The 24,066-nt window shown below is 56.1% G+C and overlaps 1 protein-coding gene across 5 annotated transcripts in view; it reads right to left on the bottom strand.

The window, feature by feature from the left end:
- The window catches only part of SLC16A13 (solute carrier family 16 member 13), a 31,520-nt gene that overhangs the window by 7,096 nt on the left and 358 nt on the right, over positions 1-24,066 (bottom strand). Inside the window, exons 2-5 of one of the 5 annotated variants that reach the window (XR_012789354.1) lie at positions 15,244-15,447; positions 11,610-11,753; positions 4,129-4,863; positions 2,834-2,926 (exon numbers count right to left, since the gene is read on the bottom strand). Coding sequence is in view for 4 of the 5 variants with exons in the window: in XM_075577705.1 (XP_075433820.1) it covers positions 4,129-4,863; positions 11,610-11,753; positions 15,244-15,447 (1,083 nt within the window). In the remaining variant the exon portion in view is untranslated. Of the gene's footprint in view, positions 1-2,833; positions 2,927-4,128; positions 4,864-11,609; positions 11,754-15,243; positions 15,448-16,761; positions 16,915-18,791; positions 18,899-24,066 lie in introns of those variants that run through there. The other 4 variants (XM_075577706.1, XM_075577707.1, XM_075577705.1 and 1 more) reach the window with 4 other exon arrangements.

The following is a 24,066-nucleotide window of genomic DNA, read 5'->3' as shown; positions in this document are numbered from 1 at the left end:
CACATGTTGGCGCCCGAACGTACTCCAACACTTTCACATGTTGGCGTCCGAGCGTACTCCCCGGCGCTTTCACATGTTGGCGTCCGAGCGTACTCCCCGACGCTTTCACATGTTGGCGCCCGAGCGTACTCCCCAACACTTTCACATGTTGGCGCCCGAACGTACTCCAACGCTTTCACATGTTGGCGCCCGAACGTACTCCCCAACACTTTCACATGTTGGCGCCCGAGCGTACCCCCCCGGCGCTTTCACATGTTGGCGCCCGAGCGTACTCCCCGACGCTTTCACATGTTGGCGCCCGAGCGTACCCCCCGGCACTTTCACATGTTGGCGCCCGAGCGTACTCCCCGACGCTTTCACATGTTGGCGCCCGAGCGTACTCCCTGACGCTTTCACATGTTGGCGCCCGAGCATACTCCCTGGCGCTTTCACATGTTGGCGCCCGAGCGTACTCCCCGACGCTTTCACATGTTGGCGCCCGAGCGTACTCCCCGACGCTTTCACATGTTGGCGCCTGAGCGTACTCCCCGGCGCTTTCACATGTTGGCACCCGAGCGTACTCCCCGACGCTTTCACATGTTGGCGCCCGAACGTACTCCCCGACGCTTTCACATGTTGGCGCCCGAGTGTACTCCCCGGCGCTTTCACATGTTGGCGTCTGCGCGTACTCCCCGGCGCTTTCACATGTTGGCGCCCGAGCGTACTCCCCGACGCTTTCACATGAGAGTTTACATGTAGAATCTCCAAAAACGACCCCAACGTGCTAAAGTTAGAAAATACTTATAGAATAGTCACATTTACAGAGAGAGAGAGAGACAGATTCATCGCCTTTGCACAAGTATTTTACGCCCTAAATCAGCTCGGGTGCAAATGGAATTGTTGGAAAGGGGACACAATGAGTGACATGGTTCCAGCCAGCGTGTAATCGGGGGGGGCTATCACTGCTAGATCATGTGCCTCCGGTATATCAAGACTTGCAAGCTGCAACGCCACATAGTGACCCAACAAAGCCACCACGAGACCAAGGAGCTCTCCAAACACGTCCGGGATAAAAGTGGGAGAGAGGCACAGAGAGTCGGGGCCGATTCTCCCGCTCAGCACAGTGACGTCCATCATTAAGAAGTGGGAGGTGGCTCACACCAACCCCGACCAGGTCACCCTCCCAAACGGAGCAGCCGGGGCGACCAGGAACCTGCTTCGGGACGTCTCTCCGAGGCCAGCCGTGACCTTCAGAGATCGGCAAAGTTGTGCAGATGGGAGTCACACCAACAATAAGCCGGTCCCTACTACAGAGCCGGCCTGTATGGGTGGGTGACAAGGAAGAAGCTATTACTCAAAAAGACTCGTCTTAAATCCCGTATGGAGTCTGAGAAGAAGAGCGTATAGATGATACTGCGGATCTGTGGGAAAAGGTTTTGTGGTCAGAGACAAAAATTTTACTTTTTGGTCTAATTTCCAAGCGCTACGTCTGGGGCAACCCCACCCCCCAGTCACCACCGTCCCAATGGTCAGGCGGGGTGGGGACATCAGGTTATGGGGACGCTTCTCTCCAGCAGGGACTGGGAAGATCGTCAGGATAGAGGGGAGAATGGATGGGGCAAAGTACAGGTGAATCCTGGAGGAAAACCTGCTTGAGTTCAGCCCAGACTCTGATACTGGGGAGGAAATGCACATTTCCGCAGGACAAATCAGCTGAAGCACAAAGCCTTACTGGAAGACAATGGAAGTTCTTGAGTGGCCCAGTCACAGTCTGGACTGGAAACCAATGGAACATTTATGGCGAGACTGGGCGGGATCGTCGATGGATTGCAATCTTCAACAAACGTCTCAGAACTGGATCCATTTCCCCCGTGAATTATGGGCAAAAATGTCACCATCTTACTGTGCAAAGCTAGAGCCCGACCCACAATGACCGACAGCAGTAATGGCTGCAAAAGGGGCTTCCACCAAGTACTGACTAAAGGGGCAGAATACTTAAACAGGTACATTTCCCTTGATGACATTTAACCTCTTCCACCCCGCACGTGGTCAGCATACCACCACTGGACTCACAGTAGCGATGACATACGTAGTGTTTATTATTCCATATAAACACATGACGGCGGATGTTTTTGGTCCCCAGAGGGGGCAGTCGCCAAGGCGAACATCACGTCTATGGACCGGAGCCAAGAAAACGGCACCGACCAGTACAAGTCCAAAGAGAGGGGGAGGAATGTGGACGCCGACACAATGTTTAATTCGACTTGTTCTACGTGGCGCGATGCCTTGGAACCACTCCGTGGCTGTGACGGCCGCCGTGGCTACTGTCCTGGATGTGGCCACACACACCGAGATATATACAGGCATACCCCGCATTAACGTACGCAATGGGACCGGAGCATGTATGTAAAGCGAAAATGTACTTAAAGTGAAGCACTACCTTTTTCCCACTTATCGATGCATGTACTGTACTGCAATCGTCATATACGTGCATAACTGATGTAAATAACACATGTGTAACAGGCTCTATAGTCTCCGCGCTTGCGCACAGCTTCGGTACAGGTAGGGAGCCGGTATTGCTGTTCAGGACGTGCTGACAGGCGCATGCGTGAACTGCCGCGATATGTCCTTACTCGCGAGTGTCCTTAAAGTGAGTGTCCTTAAACCGGGGTATGCCTGTACCACAATCCCCTGGGGCGACACAGACACACCCCAAGATATATATTATCCACGTTTTGGTCCTTTATATTGATATCTATTTAATAAATGTAAACACTTTGAATGTGTTAAGAAAGACTTGTGCAAGCTTAGACTCTATTTCTTCTTAGCGTGTGATATATATATATATTTTTACCACTCCGGGAAGGCCCCCTTGGCTGAAACGAGTGTTCACTGACGGCAGTATACATGATTTGTACAGCGTGACCTTTGCTTCATGATGCAACTCCTGTGGACGATATGAGAGACTGCAATCTATGTTGGAATTACTCTCCCTTGGACTGCCTCATACACTATTATGGACAGCGGAGTATCACTTTCTCTGCTGCTCTGAGTCCTTTCCCCTTTGTGGGATGTAGGCAAACGCTGGTTTGATTGAGCATCCAGGACTGGCTTTATTTCTCATCCCATATAGCCATGTGTTTTGCCTTTTTGTCAGAATCCACAGGAATGTTTTGCACTCATGTTTTTTGATATTTTTATTATTTTTGATTATTGCTGCACAGGGGTTTGAGTACTTTTCATCTTATTTTCCCCTGTGTCTCCCCCTCGGTTTAAGATATATTATTTTTTTCTTATGTTCACTATTGTGTATATAAGTTTATTCTTTGTATATACTTAATTATTGTTTCTTTTGGGTTTAGTTATATTATTTGTAGCTAGGATCCTTAGGGGGTGTTGTAATCGTTTAGCTCATTCGTATCCCCTCATATTTTTAGAGGGTATATTATTTGATACGTTTAAGCTCTAGGTTTTACTTTCAGCGATATTATATGTATTATTTTTCTAGTCACAGCTTTTTTATTTTTGTTATGCTGCCTACAGTGTGTTTATGTTTTTAATGTTAGTGTGTCTTATTGCTCGTTATTAAAATCATTTCCTTCTTCTATTTTGACTTAGAATCCAAGTCTTTTTTCTTTATATTAGATTAGTTATTCTGTGGTATATTTAGAGTGCTATTTGGGGGGATTGTCTCAGTCTTTTTGTGTGTTTATATATATATATATGCATAATGAGACACACACACATTCTGAAATTTGTCTGTGTATACACACACACACACACACACACACACACCCACACCCCCACACACACACCCCCACACACACACCCCCACACACACACACCCCCACACACACACACCCCCACACACACACACCCCCACACACACACACCCCCACACACACACACCCCCACACACACACACCCCCACACACACACACCCCCACACACACACACCCCCCCACACACACACACCCCCCCACACACACCCACACACACACACACACACACCCCCACACACACCCCCACACACACACCCCCACACACACACACACCCCCACACACACACACACACACACACACACACACACACACACACACACACACACACACACACACACACACACACAGTGTTTGTCGCCCACTCACCTGACATTGGGGCCCCGAGGAGCCCCCCAACACTCTCCACCATTTGCAGAAGTCCGATGGCCGGCAAGACTCGCCCGTCTCCCACCAGCCCGGGGAGGACCGAGAACACCCCGGGGGTGAGGGCCCCAGCGCAAAATCCCAAGGCCACGCCCGCCGCGCCCATCCCCACCGGCTGGCCCGCCAGAGGCAGGAGCCCGAGGGCCACGCCCGTCACACCCGTCCACATGCTGAGCAAGGGCAGGGAGTGCCGCGGGGCGAGGTCGGACAGCCAACCCGCAAACAGCCGCCCGCCCACGTCCGCCACGCCCGCCAGCGACATCACCAGGGCCGCCTGCCGCTCGCCCGCTCCTCTCGCCCGCATGTGGCTCACAAGGTGGGCGTACGGCACGAAGTAGCCCGCGTTGACGAGGGTGATGGCCAGGCAGTAGCGCAGGAACGTCCCGTTTCCCAGTAGCTCCCAGCCCCACAGAAGAGGGCGAGAAGTCCTGGGCGGGTCAGCGGGGAGCGGGCGTAGGAGGGCCCCGCAGGGCACGGAGTGGAGGGCCAGGGCGGACAGCAGGAGCATGGCCCCTCTCCAGGAGTAGGACTCAATCAAGAACTGCAGGAGGGGCGATAGGGCGAAGGACAGGGCGCCCACGCCCGTCAGGGAGACGCCGGTGGCCAGCGAACGGCGCCGGGAGAAGTGACGGGTCACAGCAGCCATGGAGGGCGAGAAGATCAAGGCCCAGCCGAGTCCTGCAGGGTGAGAGAGAGGTGGTGTGAGTAACAAAGGAAGAACATTCTGCTGATGGACACGCCCCACTGCAGGGTGACAGAAAAGGCTGTCCCTTCCCCCGCAGGGTGACACAGTGACACAGACAGTAGGGAGCTATGAGTCTGTCGCTCCCCCGCAGGGTGACACAGTGACACAGACAGAAGGGAGCTATGAGACTGTCCCTCCCCCCGCAGGGTGACACAGTGACACAGACAGAAGGGAGCTATGAGTCTGTCCCTCCCCCCGCAGGGTGACACAGTGACACAGACAGAAGGGAGCTATGAGCCTGTCCCTCCCCCCGCAGGGTGACACAGTGACACAGACAGAAGGGAGCTATGAGCCTGTCCCTAGACCGCAGGGTGACACAGTGACACAGACAGAAGGGAGCTATGAGTCTGTCCCTCCCCCCGCAGGGTGACACAGTGACACAGACAGAAGGGAGCTATGAGTCTGTCCCTCCCCCCGCAGGGTGACACAGACAGAAGGGAGCTATGAGCCTGTCCCTCCCCCCGCAGGGTGACACAGTGACACACACAGAAGGGAGCTATGAGCCTGTCCCTCCCCCGCAGGGTGACACAGTGACACAGACAGAAGGGAGCTATGAGTCTGTCCCTCCCCCGCAGGGTGACACAGTGACACAGACAGAAGGGGGCTATGAGCCTGTCCCTTCCCCGCAGGGTGACACAGTGACACAGACAGAAGGGAGTTATGAGTCTGTCCCTCCCCCGCAGGGTGACACAGTGACACAGACAGAAGGGAGCTATGAGTCTGTCCCTCCCCCGCAGGGTGACACAGTGACACAGACAGAAGGGAGCTATGAGCCTGTCCCTTCCCCGCAGGGTGACAGGGTGACACAGTGACACAGACAGAAGGGAGCTATGAGCCTGTCCCTCCCCCACAGGGTGACACAGTGACATAGACAGAAGGGAGCTATGAGCCTGTCCCTTCCCCGCAGGGTGACACAGTGACACAGACAGAAGGGAGCTATGAGTCTGTCCCTCCCCCGCAGGGTGACACAGTGACACAGACAGAAGGGAGCTATGAGACTGTCCCTCCCCCGCAGGGTGACACAGTGACACAGACAGAAGGGAGCTATGAGTCTGTCTCTCCCCCCGCAGGGTGACACAGTGACACAGACAGAAGGGAGCTATGAGTCTGTCCCTCCCCCCGCAGGGTGACACAGTGACACAGACAGAAGGGAGCTATGAGTCTGTCCCTCCCCCGCAGGGTGACACAGTGACACAGACAGAAGGGAGCTATGAGTCTGTCCCTCCCCCCGCACGGTGACACAGTGACACAGACAGAAGGGAGCTATGAGTCTGTCCCTCCCCCCGCAGGGTGACAGTGACACAGACAGAAGGGAGCTATGAGCCTGTCCCTCCCCCCGCAGGGTGACACAGTGACACAGACAGAAGGGAGCTATGAGCCTGTCCCTCCCCCCGCAGGGTGACACAGTGACACAGACAGAAGGGAGCTATGAGCCTGTCCCTCCCCCCGCAGGGTGACACAGTGACACAGACAGAAGGGAGCTATGAGCCTGTCCCTCCCCCCGCAGGGTGACACAGTGACACAGACAGAAGGGAGCTATGAGACTGTCTCTCCCCCTGCAGGGTGACACAGTGACACAGACAGAAGGGAGCTATGAGTCTGTCCCTCCGCCCGCAGGGTGACACAGTGGCACAGACAGAAGGGAGCTATGAGTCTGTCCCTCCCCCAGCAGGGTGACACAGTGACACAGACAGAAGGGAGCTATGAGTCTGTCCCTCCCCCCGCAGGGTGACACAGTGACACAGACAGAAGGGAGCTATGAGTCTGTCCCTCCCCCCGCAGGGTGACACAGTGACACAGACAGAAGGGAGCTATGAGTCTGTCCCTCCCCCAGCAGGGTGACACAGTGACACAGACAGAAGGGAGCTATGAGTCTGTCCCTCCCCCCGCAGGGTGAAACAGTGACACAGACAGAAGGGAGCTATGAGTCTGTCCCTCCCCCCGCAGGGTGACAGTGACACAGACAGAAGGGAGCTATGAGCCTGTCCCTCCCCCGCAGGGTGACACAGTGACACAGACAGAAGGGAGCTATGAGTCTGTCCCTCCCCCCGCAGGGTGACAGTGACACAGACAGAAGGGAGCTATGAGCCTGTCCCTCCCCCGCAGGGTGACACAGACAGAAGGGAGCTATGAGTCTGTCCCTCCCCCCGCAGGGTGACACAGACAGAAGGGAGCTATGAGTCTGTCCCTCCCCCCGCAGGGTGACAGTGACACAGACAGAAGGGAGCTATGAGCCTGTCCCTCCCCCGCAGGGTGACACAGACAGAAGGGAGCTATGAGTCTGTCCCTCCCCCCGCAGGGTGACACAGACAGAAGGGAGCTATGTGTCTGTCCCTCCCCCCGCAGGGTGAAACAGTGACACAGACAGAAGGGAGCTATGAGCCTGTCCCTCCCCCCGCAGGGTGACACAGACAGAAGGGAGCTATGAGTCTGTCCCTCCCCCCGCAGGGTGACACAGACAGAAGGGAGCTATGAGCCTGTCCCTCCCCCCGCAGGGTGACACAGACAGAAGGGAGCTATGAGTCTGTCCATCCCCCCGCAGGGTGACACAGTGACACAGACAGCAGGGAGCTATGCGCCTGTCCCTCCCCCTGCAGGGTGACACAGTAACACAGACAGAAGGGAGCTATGAGCCTGTCCCTCCCCCTGCAGGGTGACACAGTGACACAGACAGAAGGGAGCTATGAGTCTGTCCCTCCCCCTGCAGGGTGACACAGTGACACAGACAGAAGGGAGCTATGCGCCTGTCCCTCCCCCGCAGGGTGACACAGTGACACAGACAGAAGGGAGCTATGAGCCTGTCCCTCCCCCCGCAGGGTGACAGACAGAAGGGAGCTATGAGCCTGTCCCTCCCCCCGCAGGGTGACAGACAGAAGGGAGCTATGAGCCTGTCCCTCCCCCCGCAGGGTGACAGACAGAAGGGAGCTATGAGTCTGTCCCTCCCCCCGCAGGGTGACACAGACAGAAGGGAGCTATGAGTCTGTCCATCCCCCCGCAGGGTGACACAGTGACACAGACAGAAGGGAGCTATGAGACTGTCTCTCCCCCTGCAGGGTGACACAGTAACACAGACAGAAGGGAGCTATGAGCCTGTCCCTCCCCCTGCAGGGTGACACAGTGACACAGACAGAAGGGAGCTATGAGTCTGTCCCTCCCCCTGCAGGGTGACACAGTGACACAGACAGAAGGGAGCTATGCGCCTGTCCCTCCCCCGCAGGGTGACACAGTGACACAGACAGAAGGGAGCTATGAGCCTGTCCCTCCCCCCGCAGGGTGACAGACAGAAGGGAGCTATGAGTCTGTCCCTCCCCCCGCAGGGTGACACAGTGACACAGACAGAAGGGAGCTATGCGCCTGTCCCTCCCCCCGCAGGGTGACACAGTGACACACACAGAAGGGAGCTATGAGCCTGTCCCTCCCCCGCAGGGTGACACAGTGACACAGACAGAAGGGAGCTATGAGTCTGTCCCTCCCCCGCAGGGTGACACAGTGACACAGACAGAAGGGGGCTATGAGCCTGTCCCTTCCCCGCAGGGTGACACAGTGACACAGACAGAAGGGAGTTATGAGTCTGTCCCTCCCCCGCAGGGTGACACAGTGACACAGACAGAAGGGAGCTATGAGTCTGTCCCTCCCCCGCAGGGTGACACAGTGACACAGACAGAAGGGAGCTATGAGCCTGTCCCTTCCCCGCAGGGTGACAGGGTGACACAGTGACACAGACAGAAGGGAGCTATGAGCCTGTCCCTCCCCCACAGGGTGACACAGTGACATAGACAGAAGGGAGCTATGAGCCTGTCCCTTCCCCGCAGGGTGACACAGTGACACAGACAGAAGGGAGCTATGAGTCTGTCCCTCCCCCGCAGGGTGACACAGTGACACAGACAGAAGGGAGCTATGAGACTGTCCCTCCCCCGCAGGGTGACACAGTGACACAGACAGAAGGGAGCTATGAGTCTGTCTCTCCCCCCGCAGGGTGACACAGTGACACAGACAGAAGGGAGCTATGAGTCTGTCCCTCCCCCCGCAGGGTGACACAGTGACACAGACAGAAGGGAGCTATGAGTCTGTCCCTCCCCCGCAGGGTGACACAGTGACACAGACAGAAGGGAGCTATGAGTCTGTCCCTCCCCCCGCACGGTGACACAGTGACACAGACAGAAGGGAGCTATGAGTCTGTCCCTCCCCCCGCAGGGTGACAGTGACACAGACAGAAGGGAGCTATGAGCCTGTCCCTCCCCCCGCAGGGTGACACAGTGACACAGACAGAAGGGAGCTATGAGCCTGTCCCTCCCCCCGCAGGGTGACACAGTGACACAGACAGAAGGGAGCTATGAGCCTGTCCCTCCCCCCGCAGGGTGACACAGTGACACAGACAGAAGGGAGCTATGAGCCTGTCCCTCCCCCCGCAGGGTGACACAGTGACACAGACAGAAGGGAGCTATGAGACTGTCTCTCCCCCTGCAGGGTGACACAGTGACACAGACAGAAGGGAGCTATGAGTCTGTCCCTCCGCCCGCAGGGTGACACAGTGGCACAGACAGAAGGGAGCTATGAGTCTGTCCCTCCCCCAGCAGGGTGACACAGTGACACAGACAGAAGGGAGCTATGAGTCTGTCCCTCCCCCCGCAGGGTGACACAGTGACACAGACAGAAGGGAGCTATGAGTCTGTCCCTCCCCCCGCAGGGTGACACAGTGACACAGACAGAAGGGAGCTATGAGTCTGTCCCTCCCCCAGCAGGGTGACACAGTGACACAGACAGAAGGGAGCTATGAGTCTGTCCCTCCCCCCGCAGGGTGAAACAGTGACACAGACAGAAGGGAGCTATGAGTCTGTCCCTCCCCCCGCAGGGTGACAGTGACACAGACAGAAGGGAGCTATGAGCCTGTCCCTCCCCCGCAGGGTGACACAGTGACACAGACAGAAGGGAGCTATGAGTCTGTCCCTCCCCCCGCAGGGTGACAGTGACACAGACAGAAGGGAGCTATGAGCCTGTCCCTCCCCCGCAGGGTGACACAGACAGAAGGGAGCTATGAGTCTGTCCCTCCCCCCGCAGGGTGACACAGACAGAAGGGAGCTATGAGTCTGTCCCTCCCCCCGCAGGGTGACAGTGACACAGACAGAAGGGAGCTATGAGCCTGTCCCTCCCCCGCAGGGTGACACAGACAGAAGGGAGCTATGAGTCTGTCCCTCCCCCCGCAGGGTGACACAGACAGAAGGGAGCTATGTGTCTGTCCCTCCCCCCGCAGGGTGAAACAGTGACACAGACAGAAGGGAGCTATGAGCCTGTCCCTCCCCCCGCAGGGTGACACAGACAGAAGGGAGCTATGAGTCTGTCCCTCCCCCCGCAGGGTGACACAGACAGAAGGGAGCTATGAGCCTGTCCCTCCCCCCGCAGGGTGACACAGACAGAAGGGAGCTATGAGTCTGTCCATCCCCCCGCAGGGTGACACAGTGACACAGACAGCAGGGAGCTATGCGCCTGTCCCTCCCCCTGCAGGGTGACACAGTAACACAGACAGAAGGGAGCTATGAGCCTGTCCCTCCCCCTGCAGGGTGACACAGTGACACAGACAGAAGGGAGCTATGAGTCTGTCCCTCCCCCTGCAGGGTGACACAGTGACACAGACAGAAGGGAGCTATGCGCCTGTCCCTCCCCCGCAGGGTGACACAGTGACACAGACAGAAGGGAGCTATGAGCCTGTCCCTCCCCCCGCAGGGTGACAGACAGAAGGGAGCTATGAGCCTGTCCCTCCCCCCGCAGGGTGACAGACAGAAGGGAGCTATGAGCCTGTCCCTCCCCCCGCAGGGTGACAGACAGAAGGGAGCTATGAGTCTGTCCCTCCCCCCGCAGGGTGACACAGACAGAAGGGAGCTATGAGTCTGTCCATCCCCCCGCAGGGTGACACAGTGACACAGACAGAAGGGAGCTATGAGACTGTCTCTCCCCCTGCAGGGTGACACAGTGACACAGACAGAAGGGAGCTATGAGTCTGTCCATCCCCCCGCAGGGTGACACAGTGACACAGACAGAAGGGAGCTATGAGACTGTCTCTCCCCCTGCAGGGTGACACAGTAACACAGACAGAAGGGAGCTATGAGCCTGTCCCTCCCCCTGCAGGGTGACACAGTGACACAGACAGAAGGGAGCTATGAGTCTGTCCCTCCCCCTGCAGGGTGACACAGTGACACAGACAGAAGGGAGCTATGCGCCTGTCCCTCCCCCGCAGGGTGACACAGTGACACAGACAGAAGGGAGCTATGAGCCTGTCCCTCCCCCCGCAGGGTGACAGACAGAAGGGAGCTATGAGTCTGTCCCTCCCCCCGCAGGGTGACACAGTGACACAGACAGAAGGGAGCTATGAGCCTGTCCCTCCCCCGCAGGGTGACACAGACAGAAGGGAGCTATGCGCCTGTCCCTCCCCCGCAGGGTGACACAGTGACACAGACAGAAGGGAGCTATGAGCCTGTCCCTCCCCCCGCAGGGTGACAGACAGAAGGGAGCTATGAGTCTGTCCCTCCCCCCGCAGGGTGACACAGTGACACAGACAGAAGGGAGCTATGCGCCTGTCCCTCCCCCGCAGGGTGACACAGTGACACAGACAGAAGGGAGCTATGAGCCTGTCCCTCCCCCGCAGGGGTGTTAGCTGGGGCGTTAGGGCGAGTGACCCCATTACCTGACACCCCCCCGATGCAGAGGTATAGCTGGGAGATGCTTGTGGCAAAAGAAGCGAGAAACATCCCGAGGGCAGAAAGGAACCCCCCAAACATGACAACGGGGCGAGAGCCGAACCTCAGGGCGAGAGCGCACCCCAGGGGACCTAAGAAAGATGGGAGGAGAGAAAAGGAGGGCGTGTGAACCCATGATGTCATTGTTAGGGGTTGATGACATCACTAGGTTAGTTCATAATTAGTATCAGGTACCAATTCCTAGTCAGTGAATCAGTTTAACACCCCCCCTCATTCTGCCCCCCCCCCTCATTCTGCCCCCCCCCCTCATTCTGCCCCTCCCCCCCTCATTCTGCCCCTCCCCCCCTCATTCTGCCCCTCCCCCCTCATTCTGCCCCTCCCCCCTCATTCTGCCCCTCCCCCTCATTCTGCCCCTCATTCTGCCCCTCCCCCCTCATTCTGCCCCCCACCCTCATTCTGACCCTCCCCCTCATTCTGTCCCTCCTCCCTCATTCTGTCCCTCCTCCCTCATTCTGCCCCTCCTCCCTCATTCTGCCCCTCCTCCCTCATTCTGCCCCCCCCTCATTCTGACCCACTCCCTCATTCTGCCCCTCCCCCCTCATTCTGCCCCTCCCCCCTCATTCTGCCCCTCCTCCCTCATTCTGCCCCTCCTCCCTCATTCTTCCCCTCCTCCCTCATTCTGCCCCCCTCCCTCATTCTGCCCCCCTCCCTCATTCTGCCCCTCCTCCCTCATTCTGCCCCCCTCCCTCATTCTGCCCCTCCTCCCTCATTCTGCCCCCCTCCCTCATTCTGCCCCCCTCCCTCATTCTGCCCCCTCCCTCATTCTGCCCCACCTCCCTCATTCTGCCCCTCCCCCCTCATTCTGCCCCTCCCCCTTCATTCTGCCCCCCCCCTCATTCTGCCCCTCCCCCCATCTCCTCCCCCCCCTCATTCTGCCCCTCCCCCCCCTCATTCTGCCCCTCCCCCCCCTCATTCTGCCCCTCCCCCCAGCTCCTCCCCCCCTTCTTTCTCATTTCGCTGTCTCAGTGAATTCCAATCATAACATAGTTTAACCTTTGCCAGAGGTCTGCAGAGCGTCGCTCCCTTATCCCCTCTCCCTGCCAGAGACCCGCAGAGCGTCGCTCCCTAATCCCCTCTCCCTGCCAGAGGTCTGCAGAGCGTCGCTCCCTTATCCCCTCTCCCTGCCAGAGGTCTGCAGAGCGTCGCTCCCTTATCCCCTCTCCCTGCCAGAGACCTGCAGAGCATCGCTCCCGCATCCCCCTTCCCTGTCAGAGACCCGCAGAGCGTCGCTCCCTTATCCCCTCTCCCTGCCAGAGGTCTGCAGAGCGTCGCTCCCTTATCCCCTCTCCCTGCCAGAGGTCTGCAGAGCGTCGCTCCTTATCCCCTCTCCCTGCCAGAGGTCTGCAGAGCATCGCTCCCTTATCCCCTCTCCCTGCCAGAGGTCTGCAGAGCATCGCTCCCTTATCCCCTCTCCCTGCCAGAGGTCTGCAGAGCATCGCTCCCTTATCCCCTCTCCCTGCCAGAGGTCTGCAGAGCATCGCTCCCTTATCCCCTCTCCCTGCCAGAGGTCTGCAGAGCATCGCTCCCTTATCCCCTCTCCCTGCCAGAGGTCTGCAGAGCATCGCTCCCTTATCCCCTCTCCCTGCCAGAGGTCTGCAGAGCATCGCTCCCTTATCCCCTCTCCCTGCCAGAGGTCTGCAGAGCATCGCTCCCTTATCCCCTCTCCCTGCCAGAGACCCGCAGAGCGTCGCTCCTTATCCCCTCTCCCTGCCAGAGACCCGCAGAGCGTCACTCCCTTATACCCTCTCCCTGCCAGAGGTCTGCAGAGCATCGCTCCCTTATCCCCTCTCCCTGCCAGAGGTCTGCAGAGCATCGCTCCCTTATCCCCTCTCCCTGCCAGAGACCCGCAGAGCATCGCTCCCTTATCCCCTCTCCCTGCCAGAGACCCGCAGAGCGTCGCTCCCTTATCCCCTCTCCCTGCAGAGCATCACTCCTTTATCCCTTCTCCCTGCCAGAGACCTGCAGAGCATTGCTCCCTTATCCCCTCTCCCTGCCAGAGACCTGCAGAGCATCACTCCTTTATCCCTTCTCCCTGCCAGAGACCTGCAGAGCATCACTCCTTTATCCCTTCTCCCTGCCAGAGACCCCGGAGAGCGTCGCTTCCTTATCCCCTCTCGCTGCCAGAGCTCCGCAGAGCATCGCTCCCTTATCCCCTCTCCCTGCCAGAGCTCCGCAGAGCATCGCTCCCTTATCCCCTCTCCCTGCCAGAGGTCTGCAGAGCATCGCTCCCTTATCCCCTCTCCCTGCCAGAGGTCTGCAGAGCATCGCTCCCTTATCCCCTCTCCCTGCCAGAGACCCGCAGAGCGTCGCTCCCTTATCCCCTCTCCCTGCCAGAGACCCGCAGAGCGTCACTCCCTTATACCCTCTCCCTGCCAGAGGTCTGCAGAGCATCGCTCCCTTATCCCCTCTCCCTGCCAGAGGTCTGCAGAGCATCGCTCCCTTATCCCCTCTCCCTGCCAGAGACCCGCAGAGCATCGCTCCCTTATCCCCTCTCCCTGCCAGAGACCCGCAGAGCGTCGCTCCCTTATCCCCTCTCCCTGCCAGAGACCTGCAGAGCATCACTCCTTTATCCCTTCTCCCTGCCAGAGACCTGCAGAGCATTGCTCCCTTATCCCCTCTCCCTGAGACCTGCAGAGCATCACTCCTTTATCCCTTCTCCCTGCCAGAGACCTGCAGAGCATCACTCCTTTATCCCTTCTCCCTGCCAGAGACCCCGGAGAGCGTCGCTTCCTTATCCCCTCTCGCTGCCAGAGCTCCGCAGAGCATCGCTCCCTTATCCCCTCTCCCTGCCAGAGCTCCACAGAGCATCGCTCCCTTATCCCCTCTCCCTGCCAGAGCTCCGCAGAGCATCGCTCCCTTATCCCCTCTCCCTGCCAGAGACCCGCAGAGCATCAGTCCCTTATCCCCTCTCCCTGCCAGAGACCCGCAGAGCATCGCTCCTTTATCCCCTCTCGCTGCCAGAGACCCGCAGAGCGTTGCTCCCTTATCCCCTCCCCCTGCCAGAGACCCGCAGAGCATCGCTCCCTTATCCCCTCTCCCTGCCAGAGACCCGCAGAGCATCAGTCCCTTATCCCCTCTCCCTGCCAGAGACCTGCAGAGCATCGCTCCTTTATTCCCTCGCTGCCAGAGACCCGCAGAGCATCGCTCCCTTATCCCCTCTCCCTGCCAGAGACCCGCAGAGCGTTGCTCCCTTATCCCCTCCCCCTGCCAGAGACCCGCAGAGCATCGCTCCCTTATCCCCTCTCCCTGCCAGAGACCCACAGAGCATCGCTCCCTTATCCCCTCTCCCTACCAGAGACCCGCAGAGCATCACTCCCTTATCCGCTCTCCCTGCCAGAGATCTGCAGAGCGTCGCTCCCTTATCCCCTCTCCCTGCCAGAGACCTGCAGAGCATCGCTCCATTATTCCCTCTCGCTGCCAGAGACCCGCAGAGCGTTGCTCCCTTATACCCTCCCCCTGCCAGAGACCTGCAGAGCGTTGCTCCCTTATCCCCTCTCCCAGAGAGCTGCAGAGCGTTGCTCCCCCGCAGAGCATTGCTCCCCCGCAGAGCGTTGCACTCACTGCACAGCTGTTGCACAGCGACCCCGGAGGACGTTACCCACGAGACGCTGCCGGACGATACCCCAAAATATTCAACGAACTCCAAGAGGAAAACCCCGAAGGAACGAAGCACCCCAAAAACCAGCCCAGCCTGCAGGAAGCAGGAGAGGACGACCAGCCACCCCTGTACCCCCCCGTCTGGGGGCCGAGAGGCGGGCATCCCACCTACAGAGAGGGGAGAGAAAGGGGGGTGGGGGGTAGGGGGAGAGAAAGAGGGGTGGGGGGGAGGGCGAGAGAAAGAGGGGTGGGGGGGAGGGCGAGAGAAAGAGGGGTGGGGGGGAGGGCGAGAGAAAGTGGGGGAGGGGAGAGAAAGGGGGTGGAGAGAAGGGAGAGAAAGGGGGAGGGGGGGGGGAGAGAAAGGGGGAGGGGGGGAGGGAGAGAAAGGGGGAGGAGGGAGAGAAAGGGGGAGGGGAGGAGGGAGAGAAAGGGGGAGGGGAGAAGGGAGAGAAAGGGGGAAGAGAAAGTGGGGGGAGGGGGAGAGAAAGTGGGGGGAGGGGGAAAGAGAAAGGGGGGATAGAAAGGGGGGGACGGAGAAGGGAGAGAAAGAGGGGGATAAGGGAGAGAAAGAGGGGCAGAAGGGATAGAAAGGGGGGGACGGAGAAGGGATAGAAAGAGAGGGGGTGGGGGAAAGAAAGTGGGGGGGAGGGGGAGAGAAAGTGGGGGGGGCGGAGAAGGGATAGAAAGGGGGGGACGGAGAAGGGATAGAAAGGGGGGGCAGAGAAGGGATAGAAAGGGGGGGACGGAGAAGGGATAGAAAGGGGGGGACGGAGAAGGGATAGAAAGGGGGGGGACGGAGAAGGGATAGAAAGGGGGGGACGGAGAAGGGATAGAAAGGGGGGGACGGAGAAGGGATAGAAAGGGGGGGACGGAGAAGGGATAGAAAGGGGGGGACGGAGAAGGGATAGAAAGGGGGGGACGGAGAAGGGATAGAAAGGGGGAGGGGATAGAAAGGGGGGAGTGGGGAGAGAAAGGAGGGAGAAAAAAAGGGTGGGATTGGGAAAGGGGGGAAAGAAAGGAGGGAGGAGAGAGAAAGGGGGATAGAGTAGGGGGAGAGTGGAGAGTAGGAAGGGAGAGTGGAGAGTAGTGGAAAGAGAAGGGGGAGAGAGTGGAGAAAATAGGGGGAGAGTGGAAAGAGTAGGGGGAGAGTGGGGAAAGTGGAGAGGTGGGGGGGAGAGAGAGGTGGGGGGGAGAGAGAGGTGGGGGGGAGAGAGAGGTGGGGGGGAGAGAGAGGTGGGGGGGAGAGAGAGGTGGGGGGGAGAGAGAGGTGGGGGGGGATAAATATAATTACACACAGCCATGCTCTCAGTATCTCTCATCTATATATCTCTATATATATATATATACACACACACACACACACACACACACACACACACACACGCGCGCGCGTTTCTCTCCCCCTCTCTATGTACACAGCCATGCTCACAGTACACTCTCTCTCTCTCTATATATACACACACACACACACACACTATATACCTGCTGTGTCTCCCCGTCGGCATACAGCTGATTAATATTAATGAGCTGTTGCCAGCGTGCTGCCGACAGCCGGCTGGGGCTCTGCACAGATATACACAGCAGGATATAGCGATAGCGAGTATATGCAACACGCGGCATTTCTACTTCCTGAACATATACAACTTTCCCCACTTCCCTGGGTGTGCCGTGTCCTCTTACATAGCAGGCGGGGGTGAACAAAGACGCACACCTACAAGTTCAACCTGTGTTACATTTACACAACAGATACCTGATCCTATATCTATACTTACTTATTGATCCAGAGGAAGGCAGACACACAACCCCAGTGTCATATCATCCAATGATATCTCATAAGGGAAAATAAATTCCTTCCTGACTCCAAGAATTGGCAATCGGATTATTCCCTGGATCAACATCCTTCCCATGTATACTTATTTGGTATATCCCTGTATACCTTTCCTATCAAAAAGATGTCCAACCTTTTTTTGAACATATCTATTGTATCTGCCATCACAGTCTCCATGGGTAATGAACCCCACACTGTAACTGCCCTTACTGTAAAGAACCCTTTCCTTTGTTGCTGGAGAAATCTCCTTTCCTCCACCCTATGGCTAAGGTCCCACTGCCAGCGCCAGGCGTCACGTGCACACAGCGCTAGACCGCAATCTGTAGGCAGAGTTCTCAGGCGCGGGGGGCGTGGCAAAAGCAGGGTGGGCGTGGCCCCGACGGGGGAGGGGGGGACCTAACAGGTTGAGCAGCCTCCCTTTCCCTTTTCTCGCGCACACCGCGTACAAAGTTACATGCACAGAAGAGGAAGGGGTTTTCAAGGCACCACAATCCTGCAGCGTTTACGGATTGTGTGGCGTGCGCCCGCGCCTTTCCGCACGTGGACGTGTAAATCCGTCCTCGCAGGCGGGGCGCAAACTGCCGCGCATCGGGAGGGGACTCTGTTCTTTTTCCCTTTAGTACAGGGCTTCTTCCGTGAGATATTGCAGTCCCGTCCTGCAGGTTACAGACCCCTCCCCCGTCCATGCCGGGCCGCCGGCGGTCTCCGTGGCGGCGAGGGAGTTTCTCACGGTGGCGCAGTAGGAGTTACCCTCACTGGGAAGCTTCAGCAGAGGTGAGGGGAGCCGCCGGATTAAGCAGCGATATGCGCTGCTACTATATCCTTTCTGCGCGGCAGTACACGAAGGGTTACAGCCCGTTCCTGCTCTAAGTCTCTGATTGGCTCCCCGGGGACGAATCGCCACACGGGAACGCAATCCCGTTGTAGCCCCTGCTGGCTGACGCGTCGCAGTGCGCAGTGAGCCGGGGAGCGAGGCGTCACCGGGGACTGCTCGGGGGGAGGTAAGGGGCTGGTGGGAGGGACCTAGCCTAAAGGGATGACCCAGAGTCCTCAGTACTGCCCGTGGGATGAACAGTTCTTTTGAAAGCTCCCTGTACTGTCCCCGGATATATTTGTATATAGTTATCATATCCCCTCTTAGACGCCTCTTTTCTAATGTAAATAAATCTAATTTAGCTAGCCTCTCCTCATTACTTAGATTGTCCATCCCCTTTATTAATTTGGTGGCTCTTCTCTGCACTCTCTCTAGTTCCATAATGTCTTTTCTAAGGATTGGTGCCCAAACTTGTACTCCATACTCAAGGTGTGGTCTTACTAACTTATTTATTTATAAAATGTTTTACCAGGAAGTGATACATTGAGTTACCTCTCGTTTGCAAGTATGTCCTGGGCAGTTATGATGACAAATACATGGTTACAAATACATAGGAGCATTAAATGAGCAGGGTTACTAACGCTTTATACAGTTGCATAATTATGTTTACTTCCCTTCCATCCATTTCCCAGTTTAATGCAAGATAAGATCTTGTTTGCCTTTGCAGCTACTGCCTGACTTTGGGCACTATTGCTAAGCCTGCTGTCTACAAGCACTCCTAAATCCTAATGTCTAAAATTGCCTGTTTATTCTTGCTTCCCAAATGCATAACCGTACATTTATCTGCATTAAACCTCGTCTGCCATTTACCTGCCCACGTTGCCAGTCCTTCCGGAGAGAAATTACATCCTGCTCTGATTTTAACATGTTACACAATTGTGTGTCATCAGCAAAGATGGAGACTTTGCTCTCTATGCCAACCTCAAGGTCATTAATGAACAAGTTAGTCTCTTGGGGTTGGGTGAAGTATATCTCATTATATGCACGCACACAATTACTTACTTAGATACAAGGTATGTATATACATGCAGAATATGTAACGGTTTTTAAAAAGTAGTAACATTTTCAATGCTAGGGGGCACCTTGTGTATCTTTTTTGTATTACAGTTCAGTTCTGTAATTGCTACAGACTCAACACTGTAGCAATAAGCATGTGCAGTTTAATTGGTATGTTCAATCGACATCACAGTTTAAGAAGTAACAGGTTCCCGGAAGGCGGACTTGCCCCTAAGAAACATCAAAAAGGTTTAATACAAAACAACATACTCAACAATATTGATAGTGTGTGCGTGTGATATATCACAAAAAGAAATGACCATCGTTGGACAAAGATGGAACTCGACTGGATTCCAAGAGAGATTAAAAGACCAAGACGCCCAAAAGATGGAAGGATGGGATGAGGAAATGTGTGGGAGCGATGTGGAGAAGAGAGGATGTAACAGCAGGACCTGGGAGATCACTGGGGAGACTTCATCCAGCGGTGGGGAGACACGGGCTGGGGAGGATGGGCTGAGGGAATGTGTGGGAGCGACGTGGAGAAGAGAGGCTGTAACCACAGGACCTGGGGGATCACTGGGGAGACTTCATCCAGCAGTGGGGAGACACGGGCTGGAGAGGATGGGATGAGGGAATGTGTGGGAGCGATGTGGAGAAGAGAGGCTGTAACCGCAGGACCTGGGAGATCACTGGGGAGACTTCATCCAGCGGTGGGGAGACACGGGCTGGGGAGGATGGGATGAGGGAATGTGTGGGAGCGACGTGGAGAAGAGAGGCTGTAACCGCAGGACCTGGGAGATCACTGGGGAGGCTTCATCCAGCAGTGGGGAGACACGGGCTGGAGAGGATGGGATGAGGGAATGTGTGGGAGCGACGTGGAGAAGAGAGGCTGTAACTGCAGGACCTGGGGGATCACTGGGGAGACTTCATCCAGCAGTGGGGAGACACGGGCTGGGGAGGATGGGATGAGGGAATGTGTGGGAGTGACGTGGAGAAGAGAGGCTGTAACCGCAGGACCTGGGGGATCACTGGTAGGCTTCATCCAGCAGTGGGGAGACACGGGCTGGAGAGGATGGGATGAGGGAATGTGTGGGAGCGACGTGGAGAAGAGAGGCTCTAACCGCAGGACCTGGGAGATCACTGGGGAGGCTTCATCCAGCAGTGGGGAGACACGGGCTGAGGAGGATGGGATGAGGGAATGTGTGGGAGCGACGTGGGGAAGAGAGGCTGTAACCGCAGGACCTGGGAGATCACTGGGGAGACTTCATCCAGCAGTGGGGAGACACGGGCTGGGGAGGATGGGATGAGGGAATGTGTGGGAGCGACGTGGAGAAGAGAGGCTGTAACTGCAGGACCTGGGAGATCGCTGGGGAGGCTTCATCCAGCAGTGGGGAGACACGGGCTGGAGAGGATGGGATGAGGGAATGTGTGGGAGCGACGTGGAGAAGAGAGGCTGTAACCGCAGGACCTGGGGGATCGCTGGGGAGGCTTCATCCAGCAGTGGGGAGACACGGGCTGGAGAGGATGGGATGAGGGAATGTGTGGGAGCGACGTGGGAAAGAGAGGCTGTAACCGCAGGACCTGGGAGATCACTGGGGAAACTTCATTCAGCAGTGGGGAGACACTGGCTGGGGAGGATGGGATGAGGGAATGTGTGGGAACGACGTGGGGAAGAGAGGCTGTAACCGCAGGACCTGGGAGATCACTGGGGAAACTTCATCCAGCAGTGGGGAGACACTGGCTGGGGAGGATGGGATGAGGGAATGTGTGGGAGCGACGTGGGGAAGAGAGGCTGTAACCGCAGGACCTGGGAGATCACTGGGGAGACTTCATCCAGCAGTGGGGAGACCGGGATGAGCGAATGTGCGGGGGCGACGTGGAGAAGAGGGGCTGTAACCGCAGGACCTGGGGGATCACTGGGGAGGCTTCATCCAGCAGTGGTGAGACACGGGCTGAAGATGACGACGATGATGACATATGTATATATAGACATAGACACACACACACACACTAGGGAACCGGAGGGTTTGTAATGTTACTGACTGTAATGGTAAAAGGCCCAGTAGGACTTTATTTAAGTAGGATTATAGCATCTCAGCCCTTGACATATGGAGTTTGAGACGTCTAGCTGCTATCCAAGACGAGAGTGCCGTGAGATAGTTAAAGACCTGGGACAGTCCTGCAGATGTGAGGTTCGGTGTGGGAGAGATACAGTAGCATGTCAATTGCATAAAGGTGATACATGAAGCCAAATGAAATAATAAAGTCACCAAAGCCGAGTGTAGAGAGAGCAAAGAGGAGGTCCCAGAACCGAGGCCTGAGCTACACCAACAGATAATTCAACGGAGGAAGAAGAGGAGGTCCCAGAACCGAGGTCTGAGCTACACCAACAGATAATTCAACGGAGGAAGAAGAGGAGGTCCCAGAACCGAGGTCTGAGCTACACCAACAGATAATTCAACGGAGGAAGAAGAGGAGGTCCCAGAACCGAGGTCTGAGCTACACCAACAGATAATTCAACGAAGGAAGAAGAGGAGGTAGCAATTGATGCACAACAGCAGCGGTGGCCAACTCCAGTCCTCAAGGGCTACCAACAGGTCAGCTTTTATGGATATCCCCGCTTCAGCACAGGTGGCTCAATCAGCGGCTCAGTCCTCTGCTGAAGAAGGGATAGCCTTATAACCTGACCAGTTGGTGGCCCCGGAGGACTGGAGTTGGCCACTCCTGCACTAGAAGAACGATGAGAGAAGTAGGAAGAGAGCCAGGAGAGGACTTTGTCCCGAACATGAAGAGTGCGAGGGGGAAGTGGGTGATCTACAGTATCAAAAGGCAGCAGAACGGTCGTGTAGAAGAAGAAGGGAGCAAAGTCCTTGGGATTTGGCGAGGTGGAGGTTGGGTGGGTGCTGTTTCAGTTGAGTGAGCGGTGCGAAAACCTGATTGAAGGAGGGTCGAGGAGAACGTAGGAATGGAGGAAAGAAAGCCGGCAGGAAGATACGTCATTCCAGAAATTTAGAGGGAAAAAAAGGAGGAGATAGACAGGCCATTTGTTAGCTGGTTTAGTGGGGTCAACTGTGTTGTTCTTACGATAGGAGAACAGGGGAAGGACATATACCAGAGTGGGGGGAAGAGTTGAAGATGAAAGTGAGTGCAAGGATCAGTGTGGGAGCGAGAGGTCGGAGATGGGCTCCAGCGGGCAGGTAGTAGAGGAGGAGAGTAACCGATGTACTCCCTCCTCTGTTACAGGGGAGAAAACATCTAGAGAAGATGAAAGGGGATTGAGGACAATAGGTGTAGAAGGCGGCACAGAAGGCATCTCTCATCTGATAACACCCACCTTGTCTTTCAAGTACTCAGCAAAGGTTTGAGGAGAGATGGAGGGTGAGAGGCAGTTAGTCAAAGGCTGGAGGGGGGCATTACACAAAGAGAAAAGGCTACAGAGGCTGCACTCTCTGATGGTGGCCTTCTCTTCTCTCATACTCCTTGCCCACAGTGGTGGAGGAGGTGGGATTTCTTCTCTCTCCTCACTGTCATTTCCGGGCATTATCTGTTCCTCCCCAATCCCTTGGGTTTCACGTTATTCGTCTTGCCCCACCACCACCACCCCCACTACGTATCGCTTTCATTCGTTGTCCTCCTCCTTCCGCGACCGCCACTTTTCTCTCGGATCTGGATTCCTGGCTGTCCTTCCTTCTCTGACTCTCTAACTTTCCTCCTAGGAGATGTTAATGTCCATATGGATGACTCTTCTGTCTTCTGGGTTTGCCATTTTCACTCCCTTACCTCCTCCTACTGCCTTCACCAATGGTCGGCTTCCAGCATCCATGTTGATGGCCACTACTTAGACCTTCTCTTCTCTAAAAAACGATTTCCCCTTTTCCTCTCTCGGACCACCACCACCTGCTCGCCTTTACCGTCTCATCTTCCACTACACCTCCTGTCTCACTATTCCAGAGACTTCTGACCCGATGGATCTGGGATCCTCCTCCCTCTGCTCTAAACTCTCTTCTGTATCCTCCACTGACAATCTGGTCACCACCTACAACTCTCTCCTGTCCAGCTGCCTGGACGAGCATGCTCTCCTCCTACGGCCCGCTCGTCCAATCTAACCTTCGACTCTGGCTCCTCCGCGCACTCCTCTGAGCGCCATAGGACAGGGGTTCCCAACTCCAGTCCTCAAGACACCGAACAGGTCAGGCTTTGTTCTTAAGGTAGATATATACTATGGAACGTCTATTAAATGAGTCTTCAGGTAAATGAGACTGTTATTACATGAGACAGCCGCCAGTTAAATTAAACAGTCTATTAAATGAGACAGCCTGTAGTTAAATGAGACAGTCTATCAAATAAGACAGGCTCTTACACGAGTCTGTAGTCAAATGAGACAGCCTTCAGTTAAATAAGAGTCTATTATTACATCAGACCATCTATTAAATGAGACAGCCTAGTATTACATAAGACCGACTATTACACGAGACAGCCTGTAGTTAAATGAGAGTGTATTATATGGGACAGCCTCTTACATGAGCCTGCACTCACATGAGACAGCCTGCACTCACATGAGACAATCTGCAGTTACATGAGACAGCGTGCACTCACATGAGACAGCCTGCACTCACATGAGACAATCTGCAGTTACATGAGACAGCCTGCACTCACATGAGACAATCTGCAGTTACATGAGACAGCCTGCACTCACATGAGACAATCTGCAGTTACATGAGACAGCCTGCACTCACATGAGACAATCTGCAGTTACATGAGACAGCGTGCACTCACATGAGACAGCCCTGCACTCACATGAGACAATCTGCAGTTACATGAGACAGCCTGCACTCACATGAGACAATCTGCACTCACATGAGACAATCTGCACTCACATGAGACAATCTGCAGTTACATGAGACAATCTGCAGTTACATGAGACAATCATGCACTCACATGAGACAGCCATGCACTCACATGAGACAGCCATGCACTCACATGAGACAGCCATGCACTCACATGAGACAGCCATGCACTCACATGAGACAGCGTGCACTCACATGAGACAGCCATGCACTCACATGAGACAACCATGCACTCACATGAG

This window comes from Ascaphus truei, chromosome 20, assembly GCF_040206685.1.
Source record: "Ascaphus truei isolate aAscTru1 chromosome 20, aAscTru1.hap1, whole genome shotgun sequence".
NCBI classification, from domain to species: domain Eukaryota; kingdom Metazoa; phylum Chordata; class Amphibia; order Anura; family Ascaphidae; genus Ascaphus; species Ascaphus truei.
Note: the sequence above shows the minus strand (reverse complement) of the source record. Positions and strands in the feature narration are given on the sequence as shown.